The 26,876-nt window shown below is 40.3% G+C and overlaps 1 protein-coding gene across 1 annotated transcript in view; it reads left to right on the top strand.

Annotated features, from left to right (window-relative positions):
* Window positions 1-24,221, top strand: part of LOC121439359 (RING1 and YY1 binding protein) — a 49,104-nt gene extending 24,883 nt beyond the window's left edge. Inside the window, exons 3-5 of the mRNA XM_041639877.1 lie at window positions 22,158-22,334; window positions 22,439-22,537; window positions 22,859-24,221. Of these exons, the coding sequence (XP_041495811.1) occupies window positions 22,158-22,334; window positions 22,439-22,537; window positions 22,859-23,111 (529 nt within the window). The 3' untranslated portion in view covers window positions 23,112-24,221. The remainder of the gene's footprint in view (window positions 1-22,157; window positions 22,335-22,438; window positions 22,538-22,858) is intronic.
* The last annotated feature ends 2,655 nt before the right edge of the window (window positions 24,222-26,876 follow it).

Raw genomic sequence — 26,876 nt, 5'->3', positions numbered from 1 at the left:
GTTCCTGATTGAGATTTTGTCCTATGAGAATTGTTGATGCTGAGTGTACCTACCACCTCTACCCTCTCTTAGTCCATATTTAGTTATTTTTTTCTAGCACATTTCTTTGGTCTTCTATTGTTCAGGAAAAATTGTTTGTTTATAAGAAGATTAACTTGTTGTGGCACTTAAACCTAATTCAGCCTCAGAATATACCACATGTTGGTATTCCCTAGAGGTACAAAACGAAGTGTCTTCATAATGGAAGAAAAAGTCTTTATCTTGCAAATTGTAATTCCACACTGCATTTGTGAGAACCACTGCAGAAAAGTCTCATACCATTTCTTAGTGTTACTATCTTATACAACCGACATGACTTCTGTTTCCCCTGGTTTTGTGTATAATACTCACATGGTATGTGTATTTCTATGTGTTACAGTGTGTGGTTTGTTTTGCTATAAAGTCAGATCACAAGAATTCTTTTAGTAGCAACTTACTAGACAGTATATTTTCGTTGTTTTTTTTTTTTGTCTTTTTATATGACCTATTGAGAAGGATTTTCTATTGCCTAACTGGGCATTCTACTGCATCATTAATGATGTCATGACTGATGGCCATCTACATTGCAGCTAGTAACACGTAAGACTGTGCAGTACCCTGGGTCTCTTTAATAGTTGTAGAAAGTTTTCTAGCTGTGCAGTGTTGACAGTCTCACCAAAAGTTTTATTTCCATTGTATTTAATGTTCTGCTTCTTTTGTCTCTTGGTGGCTCTTCAAGGGCTTTGATAAGGGCAGGGGCAGAAGGTACTACCTTAGTAATACCTCAGAGGCTGTTAGTTCTGAATGGTGAGACCTTTTCCCAGTCACTGGTTGCCTTAGTGATGTCATCACTAACCTCTTTGTGGAGACACTTGATTTCATTTTCAGTCCACCTTGGGCACATGATCTTGCATGATCTTGTTGGGGTTGAATTTGGGTAGCATGCTGGAAGGAGCTGGTGTTGGATAAACCCAGATTTTTGATGACTGAAGAAAGTTGCACTGCAGTCTCCTGAGCAGAAAGCTTAAAGGCTTGTTTATTTTTTTGAAGGTTCTTTTTTTTAACTATCATTGGAGGAGGCACAAGTGCATGCCTTTGTACAACTCTGTGGAGTCACTTGTCTCTTGACACCACTGTGGCTTCTTACAATCAGGCTTTTGAAAGAAGTGCTCTTAACCTGCTGAGCCATCTTGCTGGTCACCTGTCCATGGGTTTTCTTGGACCTTACTAAAAGACTGAAACAGGCATACTATGTGACAGTGTTGTAAACCTCATGCTTTATACAAGAAAAAGCTAGTCTCTGAAATTGCCTTTAATCTTCCCTGTAATTTGTATCTGGAAATGTAACCTGTTGTATACAAATAAATATAGAATGAGATACAAGAATATTTGAAAATTAAGTTGACTTCTGTATTAAAATCTTCTAGAAGATTGAGGTGCTACATTTCCATTTAGCAGACTTTAAATAGAATAATTTATAGTACATGCAAATTGTGTTAAATAGCCCCCCCTTTTAGTGGTTTTTTTATATAGCTGTGCAAGCCTCACCTTAGTCTTGTTTTGTCCTAAAACACCGCCCCCCCCCCCCCAAAGTTCCCTTGTACCTGTTAGTATTCCTCTTGCCCTGGGGCAACTGTTGACTTCTTACTCTCCATAGAAATAAATACCCAGTGTAATCAAACATACAGTTGTTAAGCATATTGATGAGGGTTGTTTTCTTTGTTGTATTATGTCAATACTTTGTTTCTTTACTGCTGTGTAAATTGTTATTTGGATAAACTGCATTTTCTGCAGTCATAAGTAGATGGATTTGGGATTGTTTCTGATTTTATTGCTTTTTGTGAATAATCTTGTAAACATTTAGATAGGGCCATGGATATGTGTTTTTTTGCATTTCCTTAGTAGATGCTTATGAGTAGGTAGCAGAATGTAAAATTAACTTTAAAAGAAGCTTAACTGCTTACAAACTTTTCTGAAGTAGTTGTGCTACTTTCACATTACTGCTCTCAGCACAGGAGGCTTCTGGTTTCCTTTTCTTCATCAGGTATATTGTCATTTATATTGAAGTCTTTTGAGTGGGTGTATTGTGAAACCTTGTGGTTTGAATTTTATGTCTTGAAAGATTAATGATTAGCATTTTGCTTGCTGTCCCTTTGTAGCCTTTGGTCTAGTTTCTATTCTAGTTTTTAGCTCAGTTAAGAATTAGGATTATTTTTATTGCATTGTAAAGCATTTTTCTGTATTTTGAATATATGTCTTATTACTTAGGCCTTTTCAGCTTCTTTCTTGGTGTATTTTGAAGAGAAGTCATTACTGTTGTTAGCCTCTACTCTGCTGTGACTGTTTATATCTCTCAAAATCCAGATGTTGCTATTTAATCTTCAATATGTTGTCGAGAATGAGTATTTGGAGGGTGATGCAGTCATCAAGACCTACTCTCATGGTGGGATTTCATGTCCTTATGTCCTAAAAGATCTTTCTCTCTTTTTTCTTCCTTTTCTCATGTGAAGACATACAGATAGGACTGTCTTTGAGAAATTAGCTTTCATCAGACACTGCATCTGCTAATTTCTTGAGTTAGGGGTTTGAGTCTTTTTTTTTTAATATTTATTTATTTATTATGTATACAATATTCTGTCTGTGTGCATGTCTGCAGGCCAGAAGAGGGCACCAGACCTCTTTACAGATGGTTGTGAGCCACCATGTGGTTGCTGGGAATTGAACTCAGGACCTTTGGAAGAGCAGGCAGTGCTCTTAACCACTGAGCTATCTCTCCAGCCCCGGGTTTGAGTCTTTTTATAAACTACTCAATCTGAGGTATTTTGTCATGGTTGGGCAAATGGACTGAGTCTCACACATTATTAGTTTGCCCTCAAGGAGAAGCATACACACTTACTTGCTTCATACATAGTTGTGCTTGTTTTTGTTTGAGGGTTTTTGTTTTTGAAGACAGGGTTTCTCTGTGTAACAGCTCTGGCTGTCCTAGAACTTGCCGTGTAAACCACGCTGGCCTCAAACTCACAGATCCGCCTGCTTCTGTTTCTCCGGTGCTGGGATTAAAGGTGTGCGCCAACACAGCTCACCTGTACTTCTTTTTTTTGTTTTTGTTTTTTTTAAAAACCTATTTATGGGGAAGGCATTGTGTGTCACAGGAGGTCAGAAAGCAACTTGGATAATAGCTTATTCTCTGTTATGAACTTGTCATGAATTAACTCATTACTTTGAGGTGAGACTCCTGTGATGCGATCACCTGTCAACAGTGTCGTCATCTGGGGGTGTACCATAAGCCAAGGAGGAACACTTCATATTAAAATTATAACAATTACCAAAGTGTAAAATAAGTTTTGAATAATGCTGTTAAAAAGGAGACCAAAAATCAGTTAAGTAGAAAATTTGCAGTTAGAATGCCAGAGTTGAGTTTCTTACATATTTTTATTCTGTGTATTTGCAGCAGGCAGCATAGTGATAACAATTGATTTTGTGTGAGTGTGTATTCATTCTCTGCACTGCATACTCCAGAGTCGATGGCCCTTGAGTTTCCAGGTGATTCTTTTGTCTATTTCCTGTTTTACCACGGGGGTGCTGGGTTATACATAGGGACTATCATCACATCAGGCTTTTGTGAATTATGGGGGGGGGTCAAATTCTGATCATCAGGTTTAGGTGGCTAGTACTTTTTCCTGCTGAGCCCTTTTCCCAGCAAAATGATGACTTAATGGAAAGTCAACCTGTAAGTAAACTATAGAATGCATGCAAGTTAAGGTCACCCAGATCTCACATCCTTATCATTTAGATGCATTCCTAGTCTTCTGTGAGCTCACCTTTGCAGAAGTCATCTTTGGGCACTGTGTGCACATGTACAGATCATGCCATAGTAGTGGTTCTGATCATGAAGATCAGATGTAGGAAGTCTCAGATTACTTGACATGATAGTGTGAACTGCTGGAGTCGCCGTGTTTGTGTTGTGAAATACCCCAAGACCAGGGAATTGAAAGAGACTCATTTTCTGAGTTCTGGAGACTAAATTTTAGTTGTTTGCACTTGATATTTAGTACTGTTTGTTGTTTGCTTCCATCTTTGTTATTTCATATTATTATTATTATTATTATTATTATTATTATTATTATTATTATTATTTGGTTTTTTTTGAGACAAGGTTTCTCTGTAGTTTTGGTGCCTGTCCCGGAACTAGCTCTTGTAGATCAGGCTGGCCTCGAACTCCAGAGAGCCACCTGCCTCTGTCTCCTGAGTGCTGGGATTAAAGGCGTGCGCCACCACCGCCCGGCTTCCTTTTTTCTTTTTACTTGCAGGAGTTGAATTTTTTTTTTTTTAAAACAGTCCAGAGAGATGGCTCAGTGGTTAAAAAGTGTTTACTGCTCTTGCAGAGAACTAGGGTTCAGTGGGGTGGGATTGCAACCCGTAACTTCAGTCCCAGGGAGCACTTCCATTCACGCGGTACATGTAAACTCACAGGCATATGTATATAAACGTAAATAAGCCTTTAAAAATGAATTTGGAAAATGTCATAGAAGCCTAGTTAGTCTTCTATAGTTTACTTAACTTTTAAATAATTATTACTAAAAATTTATGTTTTGGGTCCATACCCAGGATATACCAACCAATGTAGACTGGGTTCTTTTTTATGGGTTTGCTCATCCCTCCCTCCCTCCCTCCCTCCCTCCCTCCCTCCCTCCCTCCGTCCCTCCCTCCCTCCGTCCCTCCCTCCGTCCCTCCCTCCCTCCGTCCCTCCCTCCGTCCCTCCCTCCCTCCCTCGAACATGAAGTGGAGTGTGAGGAACTGGGAGGCATTGGTAGAATGTGTATGAAATTCTCAGCATCAATAAAAATATTACTTTAAAATTTATATGTTCATAGCTGGGCAGTGGTGACTATAATCCCAGCACTTGGAAGGTGGGTGTATCTCTTAGTGTGAGACTGGAGTCTCTCAGCAGCAGGAATGTGAAGACTATAGTGTTTGAGGAAGGGTGTGAGAAACAATAGGCTGGCTGTTCCTGAGAATCAGTTCCCACCAGACTTTGCTACAGAAATTCCAGGCTTCCTATCAGAATCCCCTGAGTGAGAACTACTTATCAATAAATAACCTTCCAAACGCCCCCTCCCCCCCATCTTGAATGCTTGAAGAAGACAGTCAGTAGATGAGTATGGCATTGTGGCATTTAGGCCTGGTTGAAAGAGCCTACTCACTAAATGGTAGAGAGTCCTATGGGAAACTGGTTGGAGGGGAAATGACCAGTGTTTATGAAGAGTGGTTATTTTTCAAAGCAGTTGTTATCAAATGATCATTAATGCTTACCACAGCAATTTTATTGACATGAGTAATAGAGCCAAGATTTTTAGTTGTTATTTTTAAGAGGTGGAAATCATCTAAATGTTAAAATTTCTAAACTGACTGGTAGACCACTTATTTTTTGTCTGATGCTTGTTTATTAATGGCACATGAGTTTCAGGATTCATCTCTAGCCTTTAGCAGTATGTTTTTACCCGTGAGTACTACTTTTAAGAAAATCAAGTGAGCACTAAAGGAAGTTAGTGTAATCATAAGGAATTAGAGCAAGGCCACTGCACCTAAAAGATTAAACACACTAAAATTAAGGACTTAGAAACTCTATAAAGTGATTGGTCTCTCTGCCCCTCACCCCTATCTGGACATGGTATTTACTCCTGTAAAGCCAGTGTTCTGGACTGGAGGTTGAGGCACACAAGATTGTGTATTTGAAGCCAACCTGATGCATGGGGCAAGATTTTGTGTACACACACACACACACACACACACACACACACACACACTTCCCCCAAAAGCAAGGCCTTAGAGTTCGTTTTTGTTACAGAATATAGATTGGACTGATTTTTTTTTTTAAGCAGAAAAAGAAAACCAAAACGTGGTTAATCTCACAACTTAGAAAACATATCCTAATAAACAGGAGAGAAGGTAGTCATGTTTGGTCTTTTGCCCATTAATTGTCCGTGGTTTTAATTGTTGTGGGAATTAAATGCACAGGGATAGTCAGTGTTCTTTGCTTTTGCCTTGTGGAAAGCCTAAGCTGTTTGGTTGGTAAACTTCAAAAAGCGTTATCTAAGCTAGAATCTCTGTAGTGGCTTTGCCTGATCTTCCATGCCGTAAATTAAGTAATTTGTGAGTGTGAATTTTGAGGACAAAGTTTTAGTTATATGTGCTGGGGTGACTATCCAAGTCACCACAAGTGTAGTGGAAGCTTTCCCTGCATCTCTCTGTACTTGAGAGCTTGACTGCACTTGAACATCTACCACCATATCTGGTTTCTACTATCAAGACCCTCAGAAAATGCCCCCTCTATCTTCTGTTCAGCAGCATCTTCATGACTGCTCCAAAGACAAGGGACCAAGGTGACTTGTGTTCTTCAGGCAACAAGTAGAGCTACCCAGCCAGAGTGTTTCTAGCATATGGAGAGATGAATCTTCCCCTAATCGATATCAGCTGCTGTGCTAAAATCCACCCTTTCATTGTCTTTTTGATAACGACTTTCACTATGTTTTATTCATTTAGTGTGTGTGTATGTGTGCATCAGTGCTTGGAGGTTAGAGAACTTGTAGAATCAGTTTTTACCTTACACCATGTTGGGTCCTGGGAATCAAACTTACACCAGGCTTAATGGCAAAACACCTTTACCTACTGAGCCATTCATTTCTCACCATGGTAATGATTTTTTAATATTGAAATCCCCCCCGTGTGTGTTTGTCTGTCCATGTTCACACACATGCCATTTTACCCTTTGCAGAAAAGAAAATGGAGTTGAATTATTAATTAAGCTCATTAAATACTAGTTTCATTTCTTTGTTTTAAACCTGTAGTCTTCACACTATCACTTTTTCACTTCTTTAAAGTACTTTATAGGGAAGTTTTATTAGAAGTTTTGAAAATAAAGTTTCTTGTAATATTGACTTAAGCATATATAGACTTCATTCAGTTTTAGGTTTGTGTCAGCAGGGACTCTGATGTACATGCAAATTGTGTATCGGAAATGCTGATGATTAAAGGTTTCTTTGTATTATTGTTGGTATGCAAGAATCTGGCTTGACACTTTCACTCTAGCAGATGATTCACTAAAGTCAGGTCTTCCCTCAATGTCCTCAGTCACCAAGCAGGAGACCTTGTACCCCAGTGACAGCAAGACAGTTAGATTTCACAGTGAGCACCCACCTTTCCCATTTGTGGCTGATGTAGCCTGATCCTGTTATTTTTCCTGTGGGGAAGTTGATTGGTCCACCAGACTGATTTCAAGTGCCTGCAGTGATATTTTCACTTGAGAAAAGACATTTAATGGGGAGCTTTTATTAAGGAAAAGAATTCTACCTAGGAGATTAATGTGTCTAATTTTAGAAACTGAGACAAAATACTGTCTTAAGGCAAATTAAATAAGGAGAGTGGAGTTTCCTCTAGAAAATATTTCAATGGCTTCTTGGAATTGTTCTAAGATGAAGACCTCACCTCCTTCATGAGTACTCTGCTCTTTGACAAGCTAAGCTACATTAAGGATTAAGCTTTTAATGGTCTACTTAAGTGTTGATTTTTTTTTTTTCTCATTGCTGTATTTGAGTTTGCCTGGCTTGTTACAGAAAAAGTTTGCTGATTCCAGGTTTAAAGAAATAAAGTAAATACTGACTTTTGTTGTTGTTGTTGTTGTTGAGAGACAGGGTTTCTTTGTAGCTTTGGAGCCTGTCCTGGAACTTGCTCAGTATACCAGGATGACCTCAAACTCAGAGATCCCTCAGTGGTGGGATTAAAGGCGTACACCACCACTGCCTGACAACTGACAAATTTTGATTGAATATTTGAAGAGACTGTGGACTAGCTAGGTTACTAAGTTAGGTGCCACATGATGACATTTTGGTCAATTACAGGCCAAAAATACAATGATGGTCCCATGATGTTATCAAGGAACTGAACCAGTCCTCCTACCTGGTAACATCCTAGCCACCACACTGGAAATTCATGTAAAGTACTGTGTGTGGTAACCTAGTTACCTAGTAAGCAAGCCTACTACTACTGCATTGCTGGTGATGAAAAATATGCCATTCACACCTGGACACAATGCTTAAGGCTTGACAATGAATGAATAATTGAAGTGTGTTAACAGGGTAGCCTCAAACTGGCCCCAGCCTTCTTGTCCTGGACCTCCTGCCTCAACTTCTGAAGTCTTGATTTTACAGGTGTGTTCCACCACATCTGACTTGGCTTAAATATTTACTGTAATTTTTGTTTTCATGTATACTCATACTCTTTCACTGTAAAACAGTTTACTATGTTATGCCAGCAGCAGCTTCACATTCACCTAGTACATCTTGATTGTATCATTTGTGTTGAATTTAATGCCGTGGTTTTTGTTCCTTTTGGGGCTGTGAGGATTAGGCTATAATGCCTAATACCACCACTGTACAGCATATAGTATGCAGACTATTTAGGTTTATGTAAATGTAGTGTGATGCTCTTGGAACAGTGAATTGCCTAACACATTTCTCTGAACATAGAGACATGGTCATAAAGATCCACTTCTGGGTTTACTTAGATATGCCATTATTCTCTCTAGAGTAGATTTGATCATAATGTATAAGTTAGATATTTATTGTCTCTCCAAGACACCATCACTTGATAAAGTTATTGTACATTTGGGAGGTAATAGGTGTTTTTCTATGTATTCTGTCTGTATTGTTGTGTTGATGAATGTATTACCCCCAAGTCAGTAATTGCAAGATATGTACAGCCTTCTGTAAGGTGTCTGGGAGGGGCTTATCCTTGATGAAGTTCCAGTAGTATCATCTGCTGCCTCCTTCCTCATCTGAAGGCTTGGTAAGGGCTGGAGAAAGTATGTTGTTACTGAAGACTTGGGTACTTGATGGCTGTTGGCAGGTACAGGTTTTAGTTGCTCACCATGTAAGCTGTCATTAAGGCTTCCAGAGGGTCTTTGTGGTTTGGCGGCCACATTCCTGCACATAGTCTCTTAATCAGTAATCCTGCTTCTTGTTTTAGGAAAATGGATGAATTCTGGACACAGCCTGAACAATATGGATGGGGTCCACAGATCACACCTTCTGTTGTGCAGTTTATTGTCTGAGTTAATAGTTGTCGTACTATATGCTAAGATTTCCAAAAGAGACTTTACTCAGCCAGCTTAAGAACCAGCAGAGGCTGGGCAGTGGTGGCCCATCTTCTTTAATTCCAGGGGTCTCAGAACGCGAGGCCAGCCTGTTCTAAAGAGTTTCTGGAAAGCCAAGACCATGCAGACAAACCCGGGGTGGCGGGATAGAAATTTGATTTGTGATAGTGTTCGTTTTTTCCTCCCTATTTGGTTAACTCATAGCACAGAGAGTAGATATGTTCCAAGGATGTGAGTCTGATGATCTTTTTCTGGGAAAGATTCTACATGTTTTTCCAAGGTGACTGAGAAACAAAGTCCACCTCAAAACCTAATACAATAGGTATTAACTTTAAGGGATGTGTTCCAATTCCCTTCAGCACTGTCCCTCCCCCCATCCCCCAAAGCATCCGGCACAAACCACACCCCCACACAATATTTTTCTTTTATCCATTTGGTTATTTTTACATACTTAGGATGAAGTTTAAATTTTAAGTTAGGCACAATAAAATTAAAAAAAAATAATACAGATGACAACAGTTACACCATAGTAAAAGTTACTTAAAACTTGTGAATTGATCATTTCTGGAACTTCCTTTGTAGTGTTTTTAGATTATGACTAGCTGATATATTAGAAAGCAGTATTGGAATCCCAGCACTTGGGAGGCAGAGGCAGGTGGATCTGTGTGAGTTCGAGACCAGCCTGGTCTACAGGGGCTAGTTCCAGGACAGGCTCCAAAACCACAGAGAAACCCTGTCTCGAACCCCCCCCCCCCAAAAAAAAAGAAAGAAAAGAAAAGAAAGCAATGTTGGCTAAGGGGAGACTGCCCAGTAGTATTATGGGCCTTTTGTTTGCTTAGAGTTTATTCAGCAGCCGTTGAGGCTGATGAATGTTTCATTGCTCAGTCTGCAGCTCCTATAAGGATCATGAGCTCTAAAATTAAATTTGTTCCAACAGATCCAAGATCTACTTCTCTGATTTTTAGAAACATGCTTTTCTCACCTGCCCACCAAAATACTTCCCATTCAGATCATCAATGACTTCAATTGCTGATTCATCTCTCAGATTCTGAAAATGTTTGTTCTGATGCATTATCAGGGGCACCAAGAATCTTACATTACACTTTCCCCAACTTTAACTTATTTTTTGCATTAGTCTTGGTTTCAGTTTCCAAGTCTTTAATCCCTACTTTAGTGTAGGACACTTTAAGTATTTCAGTTAATGGATTTGAATCTGCTTCCTTGCATCCTGAGGCTAACCCTTTTCTTTTGTGTCACAAATCTTGCTGCTGCCACGCCACACTTGGTGGTTGTCTCCACTGACAGTACACTACTTAGTGAACCCTTGCTCTTCCCAGCCCTTGACCTTCCCAGAAGCCTTGGCTTACATGCAGCTCCTGTTAGGAAGGAACTGGTGCCTGTTGGAGATCTTGGTCTAGGTGATTGAAGTCTTGGGTCTCCTTCATAAGGAGAATCTTAGTGTAGCTTATCTTTTTTCTACAAGGGAGGTAGGTGGGGTGATGACAGCTCCTTCCATATTTTCCCTTCCCTCTCTCATAATCTAAATCAGAATCTCGATCTGTTTTGCCTTGAAAACACACTGACTTCATGCCTGTTTTTTACACCTTTTTCTCTATTCCTTCTGCTTTTCCACCTCCCACTGCCTCTGTTGATCTTCTCATAATCATTAGAAAACATAGGCTCAGCTATATAAACCAGAGTGAACTCATGCCTGTGGCAGTCTTGCCTCAGCCTTCTCAATGGTAGGGATGCCTAAACATCATAGGCTTGTCTTTTGCATAATTGGAATATTTTTTCCTGTAACATCAACCTTCTTAGACATTTCTCTGAAACTTGGAGGAATATATAGTTGGTTAACTATATATTCATTAACTCTGGTTTAACTCATTAACTCATTAAACCAGAGTTAAAAACTTGATAATGCTTTATGAACAAACCTAAAGTGTATGTGGGAAAGTTCTTTGTTTACTTAGGACATTTGTTTCGGCATTGTGTTCTCAGCTCTGCTGGAATAATTTAAGGCAAGTGTGTTTTCGTTTTTAACATCGGAAGAAACTGAAACCGAGGGGCTGTAGTTCCTTGTCTGTAAACTGATAGATAGACTTGGACTGCTGTTTGGTTTTTCTGATAACTGTTATTGTTCTCAATAGAACATTTATAGCCAAAGCTAATGGGTAGCCTTATGTAATCCTAGTATGCCAGCAGAAGAGGTAGAATTGTGAGACACTATAAAGAACTACATCAATCAAGCAGATTGCTGTCCTTTAGGTTTATCAAGACAGGCTTTGGGGGCCTGTCCTGGAACTCTTGTAGACCAGGCTGGCCTCAAACTCACAGAGATCCCCCTGCTTCTGCCTCCTGACTGCTGGGATTAAAGGTGTGAGCTACCACCGCCTGGCCTTTTTTTAAAGATTTATTTATTTTGTACACAATATTCTGCCTGCATATATATGCCTGCAGGCCAGAAGAGTGCGCCAGATATGTGGGTGCTTTGAATTGTACTCAGGACCTTTGGAAGAATAGAATAGCCAATGCTCTTAACTGCTAAGCCATCTCTCCAGTTAACTGATCCCTTTGGATTTTGATTCTGTCATCTGATGTGCTATTTCTTGCTATCTCTTTTGTCCTTGTCAGCTATCTTCATCTATTTGACTGATTTAGCAAACCTCTATATAAAATAAACACTTCTTCATTTAGTTAGTTGCTTAACTTTCAAGTGTTGGGTAAATAATAGTAGATCTTGTAAAACTGTAATGTTCAAAGTTATGTTTTTAAGTTTTCTTTTGTTCTGTGCCTAAATTAGTCATGCTCCCCACCCCCCTTTTTTAAAGAAACTTGCTTTCTATGTGCTTGAACTTCAGTTAAATTCTTTAGGCATATAATTCAGTAGACTTCTGATTTACTTTCAGCCCACAAAAAGTCTGATGTATCAGTGCATGACTGAAATGTCAGTCCTAGGAGACAGACAGGAAGATCCAGGGGAGGTGCTGGTCAACCAGTAGCAAAGTTAGTAAGAGAGCCTGCCTGTGTCAGAAAATAAGGTGGAGAGCAATGGAACGTGGCACTGAGCGCGACCTGCCTCTTTATACATGTAACACGATTGTGTATGTGTGTGATGTAATTGAAACATAAAGGTAGAAAAGCAGCACTTAATTGCTTATCGCCGGCTTTAAGCATTAAATTGGTAGACATCTTGATCTTCACAAGTGCCATACTGTTTCTGTGGAGTTATAATACTCAAAAACACAGTACCTATCGGAGGATTGCAGGTTAAAGTTAGATTGAAGCTGCCTGTGGAGATGAGAGGATGAGAGGGGTTTAGGGCTGGTCTGGGCTGCATGAGACCATATCTCCAAAACTAAAACAAATCCTACTTGGAAGTGGTACTGTGCTTGTAAATGACTTAAATGAAAAAGACTGCTAGTACCCAGTGTTGCTGATTGAGAACCATCACAAATGTTCAGTGCTGAGAGAGTGTGTGAAATGGTATAATCATGTTGAAAAAAAAAATTGGCAGCTTCTCAAAAAACTGGATGTAGGCTTGCCATAGATCTCTAGCTTAGGAGAAATGAAAACATATGTCCACACAAAGATTTATAGTTGGTGCTCATTTCATCTTTCTTCATTTTAGCTGAAACATGGAAAAAGCATAAATGTCTATCAAAGGTGATTAGATAAAAAACAGACACACAGCGAGAACAAAGCTCAGAGACCAAACTCTGTTCGAGTAGATGTGCACTTAAGAAGTATATACTATGTCATTCATGTGCAACAAATTGGAGAAAAGATGGATCTGATCTGTATTTCAGAAATCCTATGTGGTCTCATGGAGCTGGGAGGAAACCTGCCTGGGAAAGAGGTACAACAGATGGGAGATGGTAATCACTCTATGTGTCCATGATACAATTTTCTAGGCTGAATACTTAAAACCTGAACTCATGGCCAGCTTGGACAACATAGAAAGATTCCTTTCTCAGCCAACCTGTGGAGGTGCACCCTTTTTAAGGGAGGCAGAGGCAGGCAGATCTCCAAGTTTAAGGACAGCCATGGCTGTTACACAGAGAAACCCTATCTCGAAAAGCGGCAATAAAAAATGCCTCTCTTAACAAAGCTCAGAAAATGGTGACCATGTTCTACTGTCTTTTGCCTTCTTGGCTGCTTTTTGAGTGTGTGTCAGCTGTTTAGAAATGGGATGGGCAAGCCGGGCGGTGGTGGTGCACGCCTTTAATCCCAGCACTCGGGAGGCAGAGGCAGGTGGATCTCTGTGAGTTCAAGACCAGCCTGGTCTACAAGAGCTAGTCCAGGACAGGCTCCAAAACCACAGAGAAACCCTGTCTCGAAAAACCAAAAAAATAAAAAAAAAAAACATAGAAATGGGATGGGCAATTTTGGAGCTGTTGCTGTCTGTACAGCACTGAGCTGTAGAGAGACTGGAGAACCCTGGGTTCTCTTTTTCACAGCAGATTGTTTGCTTTGCTAGGCACATGAACTAAGTCTTGGCTTTTGAGTCATTATTCCTGAGGGGAAAGCTCCACTTTTTGAGAGTTTCTTTTTTCTCTTTCTAGAAAGCATTTGTATATATTTTAGAGACCAGTACATACAACTGAAATCTATCCTTAGTTCTTTTGATATTTCTATCTTTAGCTGCATATTGTTTGATCAAGTGTGCCCTTGGAACATAGTATTCTTATGTACTAAAGCATAAGCATTTTGTCAGTGCTGTAGATCAGTGCCTGTGATAGGCATTCAAATTCAAGCTCCTTGTTACACACACACACCCCACAACGCGCGCATGAGTCAGCCTTCTTCTGTTCGAGCTCATCTACCTGGAGGGGAATGCTTATTTATTTATCACCTTGTACCCTAGCTTAGTGAGGGCTTACTTCTTTCTTCTTTGAATGTATTGCTTTAAAACGTTAGATGATCCAATGAGCATTTAGTATTTATTAACTTGTAGACTTTGGAACCCATTCTGAAGGATGGGGTTTGTCAAATGGATACAAGGCAATAGCTAGGACAGTTATAGGGAAAAAGCCTGTAATGATAATGTGAGATTTAAAACAGTAAATTCTATACCTGTGTGATTAAAAGAGTCATACTAGTAGAAATAATAGAACAAATAAGTATATGGGAAAGAATTCCAGGTGATAAAAGTGGAAGGATCCAGGTCTAGAGCTGTATATATAGGTCTGCAATCCCAGTATTCTAGAGACTGTGGCAGGTAGATTTTACCCAAATCCCAAATCAGCCGGGTCTCTGTAGCAATTTGAGGGGACTCCATATTTGGATACTGAAGTCGCAGAAAGTTTATAGGAGAAACAGCTTATTTATAAAGTCCAGACTTTGTCCACCAAAGATGCAGCAAGTGCTCTTAACCATTGGGACATCTCTCCAGCCCTGACCCAGTGATATTTCTAGAAAGCAACTCTGTAAATTTCATGGTCATAAAAGACTAAAGCTACCATAGGCAGGCAGAAGGAAAGAAGTGAAAGCAAAATGTGATGTGAGGGCTTCATCTGGACCCCAAACAGAAAGGGAGGGGGGACTTGCGTAAGGAGATTGGAGATACTTAACATATTTTAGCAGTTTTTACAGAAAGTTTGTTGGCAGTTTTTAAGAGGGTGGGAGAGATCTTTTCATATAGACTCCAGTCATTTGTGGAGCATGGAAAATCCAAAGTCTGTTACACACTTGATCATGAATGAAAGTGGAGTTACTTTGCTGTTAGAAAGAAGCAGGTACTTGATTAGAAGTAAATACTGAATTGAAATGTATCTATATGATTATAGCCAGTTGTGCAATAAAAGATCACAATTTTGTCTACACGTCCCTTTTATATGCGTGAAGGGTTTAGCTAACATTGTGCAATCGGCGATCATGCTGGTGATTTAGGAATCCCGCTTGAAACCAGAGTACTTAACTTGTGATGGTGTGGTTTCTCTAGTTAATAAATAAGCAGACTTACTCATTGCACAGTGTGTTTTTTAAGTCTGTAGATCTTTTTTTACTCTACCAGAGAAACAAAAGACAACATTTCTGAAGGACTTGTTTCCTAAGTTTTTGTCCTATGGCCCTAGATACTTATAAACTACAGTGCGTAGAACTGATTGCACAAATCTTCTCTAGTCGCGTAAGCAAAAGTGAGAATGTCCTTGAGTAGTTGGCATATTCGAAATGGGTGGTAAGGTGGAGGATTAGAGCTTGTACTCACCTAGTACAAAACTGGATTAGAAGCACTTGAGGATACCACTGGGATTCCTGGAAACATTTTGCCTCTCTTTAAAATGGTGTGCAATTCTTTGTCCCCCCCCCCCCCCCTTTGGTTTTGTGTAGTGGAATTTCAAATGTAAAGACCGCCTGAAGATCTGAAAGTAAAACAGTCCCACTGGTCACCCTTACAGACTAGATTATGGTAGTGCACATACCTTTAATCCCAGTAGCCACAGTAGTTGCCATAGGAACTAGGCAGTGCACACACCTTTAATCCCAGCCCTAGAGAGGAATATAAAAGACAGGGTGAGACAGCTCTAAAAAACAGTCTCCTGAGATTCCAGGAGGCAGGATCACCAATTCAGACTGAGGTGCTTTTCGGAGTTTCTCTGCATAGCCATGGTTGTCCTGGAACTTGCTGTCCTCAAACTCAAAATCCTCCTGTGTGCTTGGAATAAAGGCACGTGCACCACTGCCTGGCTTCTTCACCTTTCCCTTGCATCTGTTCACTCATTCTCAAGTTAATATGGTTTAGTGGAAAAGCATAAAAGTTATGTTTTGAGTTAAAGTCTACTTGAACCTGCCCCATAATTTTTTGGTGTTTGGTTCCTTAATGTCTTCTGAAAACTGAGAATACTGAAACATGGTGTATAAACAGCTCAGCACTGCACACACCCTTCTCATGAAATGTACTTTTCCTTGAGAAACCACAGCCTTAAAGAGGTCTGTTCTGAGACCCAAACAGTTAAGTATAGCATTATAATGAAAAGATAGGCCTCATGATGGTGTAACATCTACTTCTACACCACTTTCTAGAGGACACACACCTATTCTTGAATACACACTGAGCTACTGTCAGGAAGCTATCACTTCAAAGCCATTTTAGAGGTGTAATGCAAAATTGAAGAGGTTGGTACTGCTTTATAATTATTCATAATCTAGTAGAGAAACAAAAAGTAGTAAATTATGTTCTAACTGTTAGGCAGCAGATACATAATGGATTGAAGCTTCCTAAACCTGGCTACAGATAATTTGGCTAGAGAGATGGGGAAACAAGTAGCCTTGATCTTGGGTGTATCTCAAGCTAAGGGATAGAAGGCTAACAAATACATAGTTGAGGGTATCTTCAGAAAAATACAACATCCAGTGTAGTTTGACCTTGTGTGAATGAGCATTCTGGGATAAGGCAGGTGGAGTTAAACAAACCCTCGTGTCAAGCCCAGGAGTTAAGATTCCCTTCTATAAGCACCCAGCCATAGCAGAATGCTAATTACCAGTGATTTAGAAATTATTATAGCATGAGCCTTTTTGATCATATTACCTTCTCGCAGCTGTTGTTTCCTTGTACTTAATTTTGGGGATAATTTTAAGGGCTAGATTTGAGGGGAAACGTTCAAAAAGATTTTAATAAGTCCAATTTGGCTCTTCTCTTAAGCATCACCTTCAGCAGGTAGTTGGGTATTATACCTGGAATTGTCAAATAGCTTTTTATATTTGTTTGAAGAATTACAGATTCTCAGTGTTCCATAAGTATTTTAGAGAAATGGTTACATAGATTTTAAATAGGGTCTTTGACAGCTATGAAGTAATTTGGGCCACAGATTGGATCACTTTAATGTCTTTTTTTCTTGGAGGGAGACTTGATTTATTAAGTTTATTTGCACCTAAAACTGTATTTGCCTAGGGAGTTGTTGTCTTTGTGGTTCATAAGTTGGTTTTGCATGCCTTTTGGAAGATGATGATTCTGGTCACATCCAACTCACTGTAAAATGTTTGTAAGATGATATAGCTGACTGTAAACAGGCTAAATGAGTTGCTGACAATGTAAGCTACAAACCTGCCTGCACTTCACTAAGATGTGTTTATTAAATATTGAATGCAAAAATGTAAGGGTGGTTTGAAGCTTCCTAAAATCATTTACTCCAGTGCTTTCATCATTGAGGCAACAGAAGTTTGGCCAGATAATGTAACTTAGCCAAAATCACACAGTACACTGCATTAGAAAGTAGACCTCGATGCTGCTGCAGGCCCTCTTTTCTGTTAGGGCAGGGGGGAGTGAAGCCAGTCCTCTTCCCGTCCAGTCCGGGAGTTCCAGTTTGGGCTGTAATTAGGGTACTTGGGCTGCCTTGGAGGGCATGATCCTGACACCACTCAGACCAGAGAATAAAACTGCCAAAGAAACCCATTGAGCTTCAGAGAAAGGTTCTAGATGGCTTGTAAGACAGCTCAGTCAGTAAGGACACTTGCCACCAAGCCTAACAACCTGAGTTTGATCCCCTCGACCCACATAGTGGGAAGAAACAACCAATTCCCTCAAACTGTCCTCTGACCTCCACATACACTCCATAGTACAAACCACACACACGCGTGCGCTCAGACTCACACACAGTTCTTCCGCATGAGACATCCTAGAACTCACTCTGTAGACCAATCTGGCTTCAAACTCACAGAGATCTGTCTGCCTCTGCCTCCTGAGTGCTGGGATTAAAGGCTGTGCCATCACTGCCTGGCTCAGGAGAAAAAAGTTTTCATTATACAGTAGTTGGAGTTAGAATTGGGAGGAAGGTTTTTACAGAGCACAGTGGTTCTCTTGAGTCTGGTATATACTGATGAGAAAGAATAGCTTAGAATGGGATTACAATTTCTTTAGGTCACTAGTGGCGAATTTGAAGGATTGTTTGTGAGAGAAGGAACAGCTCTATATTTAATACTAAAAGAAAGATTTCTTAAGCGTCAAAGCAGAGAAATTAATGATACCTTACAAAGTATGGCCACAGTCAGATATGGTGGTTTTAAATTGTCTTTGTGTGAAAGTAGCTGGTTTTAATACAACCTATGAATCATATAGGTTACTTGTTCAGGAATTAGGATTAAATCAGCACAAGTTGCACTGGTTAAGAAGCCAGGGCCATTCATGTATGGTGGGTGATACTGTTGGGATGGACAGTTTAGTACATTGCCTTAGAGGTAAATTGAGGAACCATCCTGAAAATGTAGTCATGCCTTAGCTGTTCACAACTTAAAACCTAAATTCTTTTTTTGTTTGTTTTGTTGTTGTTTCTCTGTAGTTTTGGAGCCTGTCCTTGGAACGAACTCACTCTGTACACCAGGCTGGCCTCGAACTCACAGAGATTGGCCTGCCTCTGCCTCCCGAGTGCTAGGATTAAAGGCGTGCGCTACCATTTGCCCGGCTGAATTTAAATTCTTTTACAGAGACTTTTTTTTTCCAAAGAAAAGTAACTTTGATTTATAAAATTGTATTTATAAAAGCATATTTGGTCTGTCTAGGGCCTTGATGTTGGATGTACTACAATTCCTATCTTCTGCTAAGGCTTTTACATGTACAAGAGATGGGAAGAATAGCTGCACATAAATGCTTTTGTGTCTTTAAACCTGGCATATGCATGTTTTTGGAGTTAGCACTAAAAAAATTAGGTGCTTTTCACGGGGATACCTTAATATAAGAAACCATTCTAGACTTTCATTTTCCTTAGGTCATGAAATTGCTCCTTAACACAGAAATACTGAGGTGGGTATGAGGGATGGTTATTCTGTAGCAAGTCTTTGAATTTAAGAAAATAAATTGCCACTGTGCAGGGTTTAGGTGGGGAAGAGCTGGTGGGTTGCTTATAAGGTAACTGTCAATTAAGGATATCATTGAGCCATACATACAACATTTAGAACACAGCAGTTATTTCCAAATAACACAGTGCTTTTAGAATGCTGAGTCAATTTTCATGGTTAATAATTGAATACTATGCTAATTAGTCCTAATTCCTTTTGGCTTGTGTAACACAGCACATCACTTGTCTGCCCACACACTGTTGTTGTGCCTGTGCTAGGATGAATGGGCCATCGTTTATTCCCTGTATATATGAATTTCATCCTGTCTATAATGAAACTTGTGGTCTGTGCTGAAGAATTAGCATATTTGCTGATGTGTGAGTGCCTAACATGGTCACAAGTGTTTAGACATCTTACCTGTTGAGTGCAGCTTGTGAGTTGTGCAGCTAGCTGACCTTGTCAGGAGTCCTGCATCCTGGAGAAGCCAAAGAGCTGTGATAGGGAGCTGGAGGCTGTGTTGTTAGGTGCTCTACCAACAGCCAGACCTTCACAGGTGCTTTGAGATGCAAGAACTCTCCTCTCTTTGTCTCTGTCCTGCTACCCCCACCCCCCACAGAGGGTTTCTCTGTACAACAGTGTGGGACTCTCTTGGTAGACCAAGCTGGCCTTGAATTTACAGAAATTCACCTGTTTCTGTCTCCCAATTGCTGGGATTAAAAGGCACGCACCACCATTGTCCAGTTTATTTGTCCAGCTTATCTGGCATTGAAGTATAAAGTGTAGCCTGGCAGAGGAGGAGGGGGAGACTTAAAGCCACAAGGAAAGAAGACAAAATTGAGTAATTCCTTCCATCCCAATCTTTCCCAATTTATTTTAAAGGACTCTGGGGTTTTACACTGTTACTTTTGTTAAAAATGATAGAGCCTTCTAAGGACATTTCAACAGTCTTTTTCTTTTTTGCGTTGGGGGTTGTAAAAGAATGTTTATCTTTTTTTTTTTTTCTTTTTTGCTTCAGTGACTTTAGGACAAATTAACAGTCCTAAACTTTGGGGGTAAAAATAAAGTGTAGCCTGGTAAAGGACACTACAAAACTTTACTGGGGTTCTAGCATGAGGCCCCTGGGCACCTTTTTGGTTCTATCTCTATATGAAGTGCTCTGCAGGTGCCTTCTCTTTATCTTGGGTTCATTTTGTTTGCAGTGGGCTTAATTGAAAGGTACTTTTCTGTACGTATTAAAGCCTCATGTAGCTCAGGCTAGCCTCAAATTTGTTAGGTTTAACAGCAGGATCAAACTCAGGACTTTGTAGTATGCAAGGATAACACTACACCCAAGCACCAAAATTCCTTTTGACATCCAAGTGTAGGTTAAACTATATGACAGCTTGTTACAAGTCTGATTTACAGTGCTTGGTAATCTTGTAAACAGCTGGTTCTCGTTCCTTTGGTGCCTATGAAATCTTTGTATTTGCAGCTATATTCCTCTTTGAAGGAACATGTTAGGTAGGGCTGCTTCATTGTTAAAACTGATGGCACCTTTTCACATAAAGGTGAAGTTCTATGAGTGTTTGGAGGCAAGGGCTTAGACTCAATAGTCATCTAGAGCAACCTGTGGGTTGAGACCCTTTTGAGGTTTGAATGGGTAGCATATCAGGTTTTTACATTACAGTTCATAACAGTAGCAAAATTACAGTTATGAAGTAGCAATGAAAATAATTTTACGGGCCGGGCAGTGGTGGCGCACGCCTTTAATCCCAGCACTCGGGAGGCAGAGGCAGGCGGATCTCTGTGAGTTCGAGGCCACCTGGTCTAGAAGAGCTAGTTCCAGGACAGGAACCAAAAGCTACAGAGAAACCTTCTCAAAAATCCAAAACAAGAGAGAGAGAGAGAGAGAGAGAGAGAGAGAGAGAGAGAGAGAGAAAATAATTTTACGGTTGGGGTCAACACAATATGAACTTCATTAAAGGGTCACAGCATTAGGAAGTTTGAGAACCACATATAAATCTTATGACTTAATAACTTCACTTAGAGAACTTTACTTTGAGCTAACTGGTTTCCTGATCAACGCCTTTGTTGCTGGAGGCTGATAGAGTTGACATTTGTCGAGATTGTGTCTTTACTGGAATTGTAAGCATTGTCCCCTACATTGTTTTTTCAAGGGGTACTCCATTAACCTTGTTTGCTCAACAGTCCTGTGTGAGGACTAGCTGAACTATGTGAGGAGGCAGTGCTGTGTAGGACTGACTGTGTTCCAGGTCCTTTGCTTGGGGCTTTTGCTCTGGTGTACTAGGCTATGTTCTAGCAGCCCAGTTGTTTCACTTTGCTAAGAGCCCATTTGAATATTCCCATTTGGGGTTTAGAACTTTGATTACTCTTGACTGTCTAGCTGGGGAAATTTTATATTAGTATTATAGGAGTCCTGTCTCACCCAACCTTCAGCGGTCAATTATGGTCAATAGCATTTCATCCCAACCATCTCTACCTGTATTCCCATGCTCGAGGGCCACTTGCCTTGCAGTAGCTCGGGGACCTCACTTATGAGACCTGTTATGTGACTGTAGAGGAGGGGTTGTTGTATATAGAAACATTGGCTAGCATCCCCCCCCCCCCCCCCCCCCCCCCGTTTTGGGTCTGTGAATAGTCCTGCATTGTGAGAATGTTTGGTACTCCTTAGAAGCTACACACACAACAGTGATGAGAGAGCCTGTGTCAGCTGGAGATTGGTGCGGGCATAACTGTTATGACACAATCAATGTATCACTTGTCTGAGGTTTTTTTCACAGTGACTTCATCCCTTGGGAGTTTGTATGAACCACAGTTACCTTTTATTGCCCAGTATGTGTTGTCTGTGCCAATCACAGCTGCAGGGGAGCAGGCCTAGTTGGAATAATTAGATTGAGGAGTGAATGTCACACTTCTAATTTCATTCTCTTTTCAAGGGATTACCAGTGTCCCTTTAATAAAACGAGATTAGCCTTCTGCAGCAGCAATATTTGAAAGCTGTCAGTATAATCATGACAGCTCAAAAGACTGTGTCTTTAGCACTCCTGTAACTTGTTGGATGATTGCACAGGGCTGTGTGCATATGTACCAAAAGGACATGTGATGTCTCCTTTTGAAGACAACATTGAAACAGTGTGGAATAATGGATAGTTGAATTGTTAAGAAAATACTCCCAGCCAGACACTAATGCTGTATCTTGTGTTGAATGTTGCAGGAAACCTCGCATCAATTCTCAGCTGGTGGCACAGCAGGTGGCACAGCAGTATGCCACTCCACCTCCCCCTAAGAAGGAGAAGAAGGAGAAAGTGGAAAAACCTGACAAAGAGAAACCTGAGAAAGACAAGGACATTAGCCCCAGTGTCACCAAGAAAAACACCAACAAGAAAACAAAGTAAGTATCTGGGTACTGATTACTATGTACTAATTTGCACTTGGGTCAGAGATTTCAAATGATGACTTATTTTTGTTTTCCTGGGTCTTTGCTTTTACCCTTAGACCAAAGTCTGATATTCTGAAAGATCCTCCTAGTGAAGCTAACAGTATACAGTCGGCTAACGCTACAACAAAGACCAGCGAAACGAATCACACCTCAAGGTACTATGAAACTAGAGTGAAATACTAAGTTGTTGATTTAATCATAATCAAAAACCCAAGATTCCTATATACTTAAGAGATTTTAGGCCAAGGGAGGTGGAGTGAGGAACTAAGATAAGGTTCCTGACCTTTTAGATCATCTTGGCCAGAACAAAAAGAACAGAAGTGGTTTGTCAACTATGATCAAAAGTTCTGCTAGCTGATGGTCATTTCTCCTATTGTTAAATGTGGTCAGAATGCCTACAGTACATGGGCACAAGCTTTTGGGAAGGCTCGTGTAGATGTTGTCATTCCCTAAATGTCTCCCTTGATGTGTTTCAGACCCCGGCTGAAGAACGTGGACAGGAGCACCGCACAGCAGTTGGCCGTAACTGTGGGCAACGTCACAGTCATTATCACAGACTTTAAGGAAAAGACTCGATCCTCCTCTACATCCTCCTCCACAGTGACCTCCAGTGCAGGGTCAGAACAGCAGAACCAGAGCAGCTCGGGGTCAGAGAGCACAGACAAAGGCTCCTCCCGCTCCTCCACGCCAAAGGGCGATATGTCAGCAGTAAATGATGAATCTTTCTGAAATTGCACATGGAATTGTGAAACTATGAATCAGGGTATGAGATTCAAACCCTCCACCTGCCCATGCTGCTTGCACCCTGGAGAGTCTTCTGTGGACGACCTTGTAGTGATGCTACCAGGAGAGGTTCTGCTTGCCGTGGGCATCTGGCTACCAAGGAATTTCGTACCCTGACAGTTACTCTTGACACTTTTATGTATTCCATTGTTTTATATGATTTTCCTAACAATCATTTATAATTGGATGTGCTCCTGAATCTACTTTTTATATAAAAAAAATCTGCTGTGCACAATTTTCCATGTACATTACAACTGGTTTTCTGTTTCTGTTTTGTTGAAGAGGGTTGGGAGGGGGGAGGGAACTTTTATTTATTGTGTTCACAGACTCCATCCTGTCAGCATATCCTCTTAAATTTAGTTCTTTCTTCCAGCTATACTCTGTACTATCAGTTTTGATATAACTATATATATAAATATAAAATTATATATAAAGGGTTATTTGAAACCAATCCATGGCAACGCTGGTGCTTGATACACTGTGAAGTGAATACAACATTGAACAGTTGACACAGATCTGGGACAGTCCCTTCTATGAAAGTGCTGAAATATAATTAAAATCAGTCTTACATGAAGTATGTTCCAACCTACATGGGAACTTGACTCTCTCATCTGTCTTTAAAAGTACTGGATGATATAAAAAATATATTTTTTAAACAATGTGATCTCAAATTTAAAGACTGCTCCAGATAGCCTGCATTTGCGATGGTATAATTGACAAATCACAGGTGGTTCAGTTGGAGGGCTTTGACCATTGGAAGTAACAAAACTAGCTCCAGAATGCCAAGTATTCGTGTAAATTACGGTCACATGTTAACATTACTGTTCTTAAGCACTCATGAAAATGTGGTGTTCTGTATCTTGAATTCCGGCCTTTCCCAGACCTCTGCTCATGCCTGAGGCACATCTAGCAACTGTCTGTTAGTCCTAGGGTTTGCAGTAGGTGCGTTTTTAACCCACACCATCAGGGAGGCGGTCTACTTCCCCTGTGACATTGCAGTGGTGGGTTTTGTGATTGTGTTCTGTTTGCCACCCCTACCCCCAGCCCCCAAACCTTCACCCTACCAATGCAGTTGTTTTCTTCTTAAAATCCTGCTATTACTCATTTTACTTAACAATGGTTGTCAACCACACATCCAGTTTCTGGTGTTGTTTCTCAGCTCCTTGTGTGGGAAAGGACCGCAGGGGTGCATGGACAAGTCACGGGGCAAACGCTCCCGCCCCAGGAGAGTGACCAGGCGTCTTTGTCTTCTCAACAGAGTGACATGACTGAACCCTGAGAGTTTCTCTTCACTTTTCCGTTGTAGGGGCGGGGAGAATCAGAGACCACTAATAACCCCATCTCACCCCTAGTTTGGGTGGGTCTGCTTTGTACTTAGATTCAGGGTATCTCTCCTATCTGACTTTACCTTCATATCCACTCTTTGTAGTACTTAAGTCACTTTAAGCATGAGAACGTGGTGTTAACCTTCCTTTATTGGATCACACTCGAAGGACTCACGGGAGAGTGTGTGTGTAAGGAAACACCACATCTTGGTGTTAACCTGGTTTGCTTAATAATAGAACTGATTTCGATCTGTGGAGGCAACAAGTTAAGAACATTAACAGCTTGAATTGAGTAGCCAACGGGAATGGTTCCATTCACATTTACATTAAAACCAGTCCAGTCATTCTGCGCTGTAGTGTATGTTCTGTCCCAAAGGCAGTGCTATTTGTCACTGGGCTCCTGTTCTCAGAAGCATGGACAATGCTCCCCTCTTTTTAAAACAGTGCTTGTATCTGGGATGCAAGCTGTACTTACCTTTTTAAATATCTTTTTAAAGTATTTATTAATGAACCAAAGGAAATCAGGTGCTTTCTGTAAGCATCAGAATATATAATACATAGTGATTTGACTATGAATTTTAAATCCACATTTTAATATTAGTGGGGTATTGCAAAGACATTCCTTCTAAAGTTTTAATATTCCTTTTATTAAGGGTCTCAGGGAGGGTTAATTAGTCAGCCATATTTATTTTCCAGAGGTGTAAGGAATTGCTAAGTTTTTTAATTAACTTTTTAAAAAAAAATTTAAATGCCACCAAATTCATGTGGATTGCACTGCTCTTTGAACCAATAAGTGTTGGTATGCACTTTGTTCAGAAACACTGTGTACTTTTTCCAAACGAGTTTCATGTAAAGTGATTGGACCCCCTAGATTAGCGGGAAAGGCTGATTTACCAGCTCCTCATAGGCTACTAATCCATTCATCGCCCATGTCTTGGTTTTTGAGTTTTGCCTCCGTGATAAATTAATGAGGAGAGGTGAAGGGAGGAAAGGCTTCAGAACGAGTGGAGTGAACTTGCCGTGAGGTAGAAACTGCAGCTGACAGTAGCGGAGTCTAAGCAGTCTGATGTCCCTGGCCGCCCTGTCGCTGCTGTCACAGGCTCTGTTGGGGTGAAGAGGTGGTAGGTGCTACACAATGACATCCTCAGGCATGCATTCTGGAAATGGAATTCTTATTAGCTCCCTGCATTTACAGTTTGCCCTACTATAGTACTCAGTAGGTAAAAACACTAGTGTAGCTTACAAAGAGACATTAAGAGGACCAGAAATACTTGGTATTCAGTGGCACAGAAAGCATATTAAAACAAAAAGCACAGTGTTAAGGCTTGCAAGTTTCCTGTATGTTTAGTACATGATCTTTCTTCACACTCGTATGTACACGCACAGAGCTGACCTGACTTGCTCTGCCCGAGTCATGCAATTGGGAGGGGAAGAAAAAGACATCTTGATAACCACGAAAATATTTTAATCAAAACCTTTCAGTTTGGATCTGGGTACTTCGGAACATTGGCAGAAGCTTCTGTGAGTTTAGCTCCACTGAGATGTCTCGCCTGCCTTATCAAGATCATTCTCAGTCTACATTTTTAAGCTACCGTATCTTAAATTATTGAGAAATTATTAATTGCTGAATATATAATAACCTTTGCTTGTATGTTACCGAAAATGGTTTAAGAGCCAACATTTAGAGTGTGACAATGGAGCTGAACAGTTTCTAACGCGCAAGCAGTTCTGTTCTTGTGTATGACTTGTAACCTTAATTTACTGTGTAAAGATGGTTACATTATTTCCTTAGCTTTGTTTGTTGGAGACAGATAGCGAATGCTTGTTAAGTATGTCAGAACATAATCTTCCCTTGTGAACTTTTGTTAATGTCTTATACGAGCTCTATTTTCCATTTGCCCAGAAAGATGGCTTGTATAATGCTTTGGAAGTTTCTGCTCCGTCCGTCTTAGAGCTGACAGTCTGTTAGGTTTGTTTTCTCTTCATGCTAAAGTGTCAGTGGTTTTGTGAACTGGTCAGAAATTCACAGGTCTTAAATGTTTGGGGGAAATTTATATTGGACACTGCTCTTTGTCTAGCAAATAAAAGATGTTAATATATTCCTGTTATTGGCATGTGCACGACTATGTTATTAGAAGCCACTTTATCATTTTCCTGCTTTAAATAGAAATGTCTATTTATGAATTCTGCTTGTAGTTTTTTCACAAATAAAATAGTAAAATTTATATTGGAGATGATTATTTTGTTGTTCCATAGACCTTAGCTCTTAGAAAAGCCTAGTTTCGCCCCCTGCCCCACCCACTTGTGGGATGTTTCCAGTGGGGATAGAAAGCATAGTTCCTTATGTACGTGTGCTACCACAAGCTGAAGGTTATTTTCAGCGTCT

The sequence above is a fragment of the Microtus oregoni genome, unplaced genomic scaffold, assembly GCF_018167655.1.
Source record: "Microtus oregoni isolate MIOR12 unplaced genomic scaffold, Mior012 000002F_ref0000024, whole genome shotgun sequence".
In the NCBI taxonomy this organism is placed as follows: domain Eukaryota; kingdom Metazoa; phylum Chordata; class Mammalia; order Rodentia; family Cricetidae; genus Microtus; species Microtus oregoni.
This window is presented reverse-complemented; position numbering and strand designations above follow the sequence as displayed.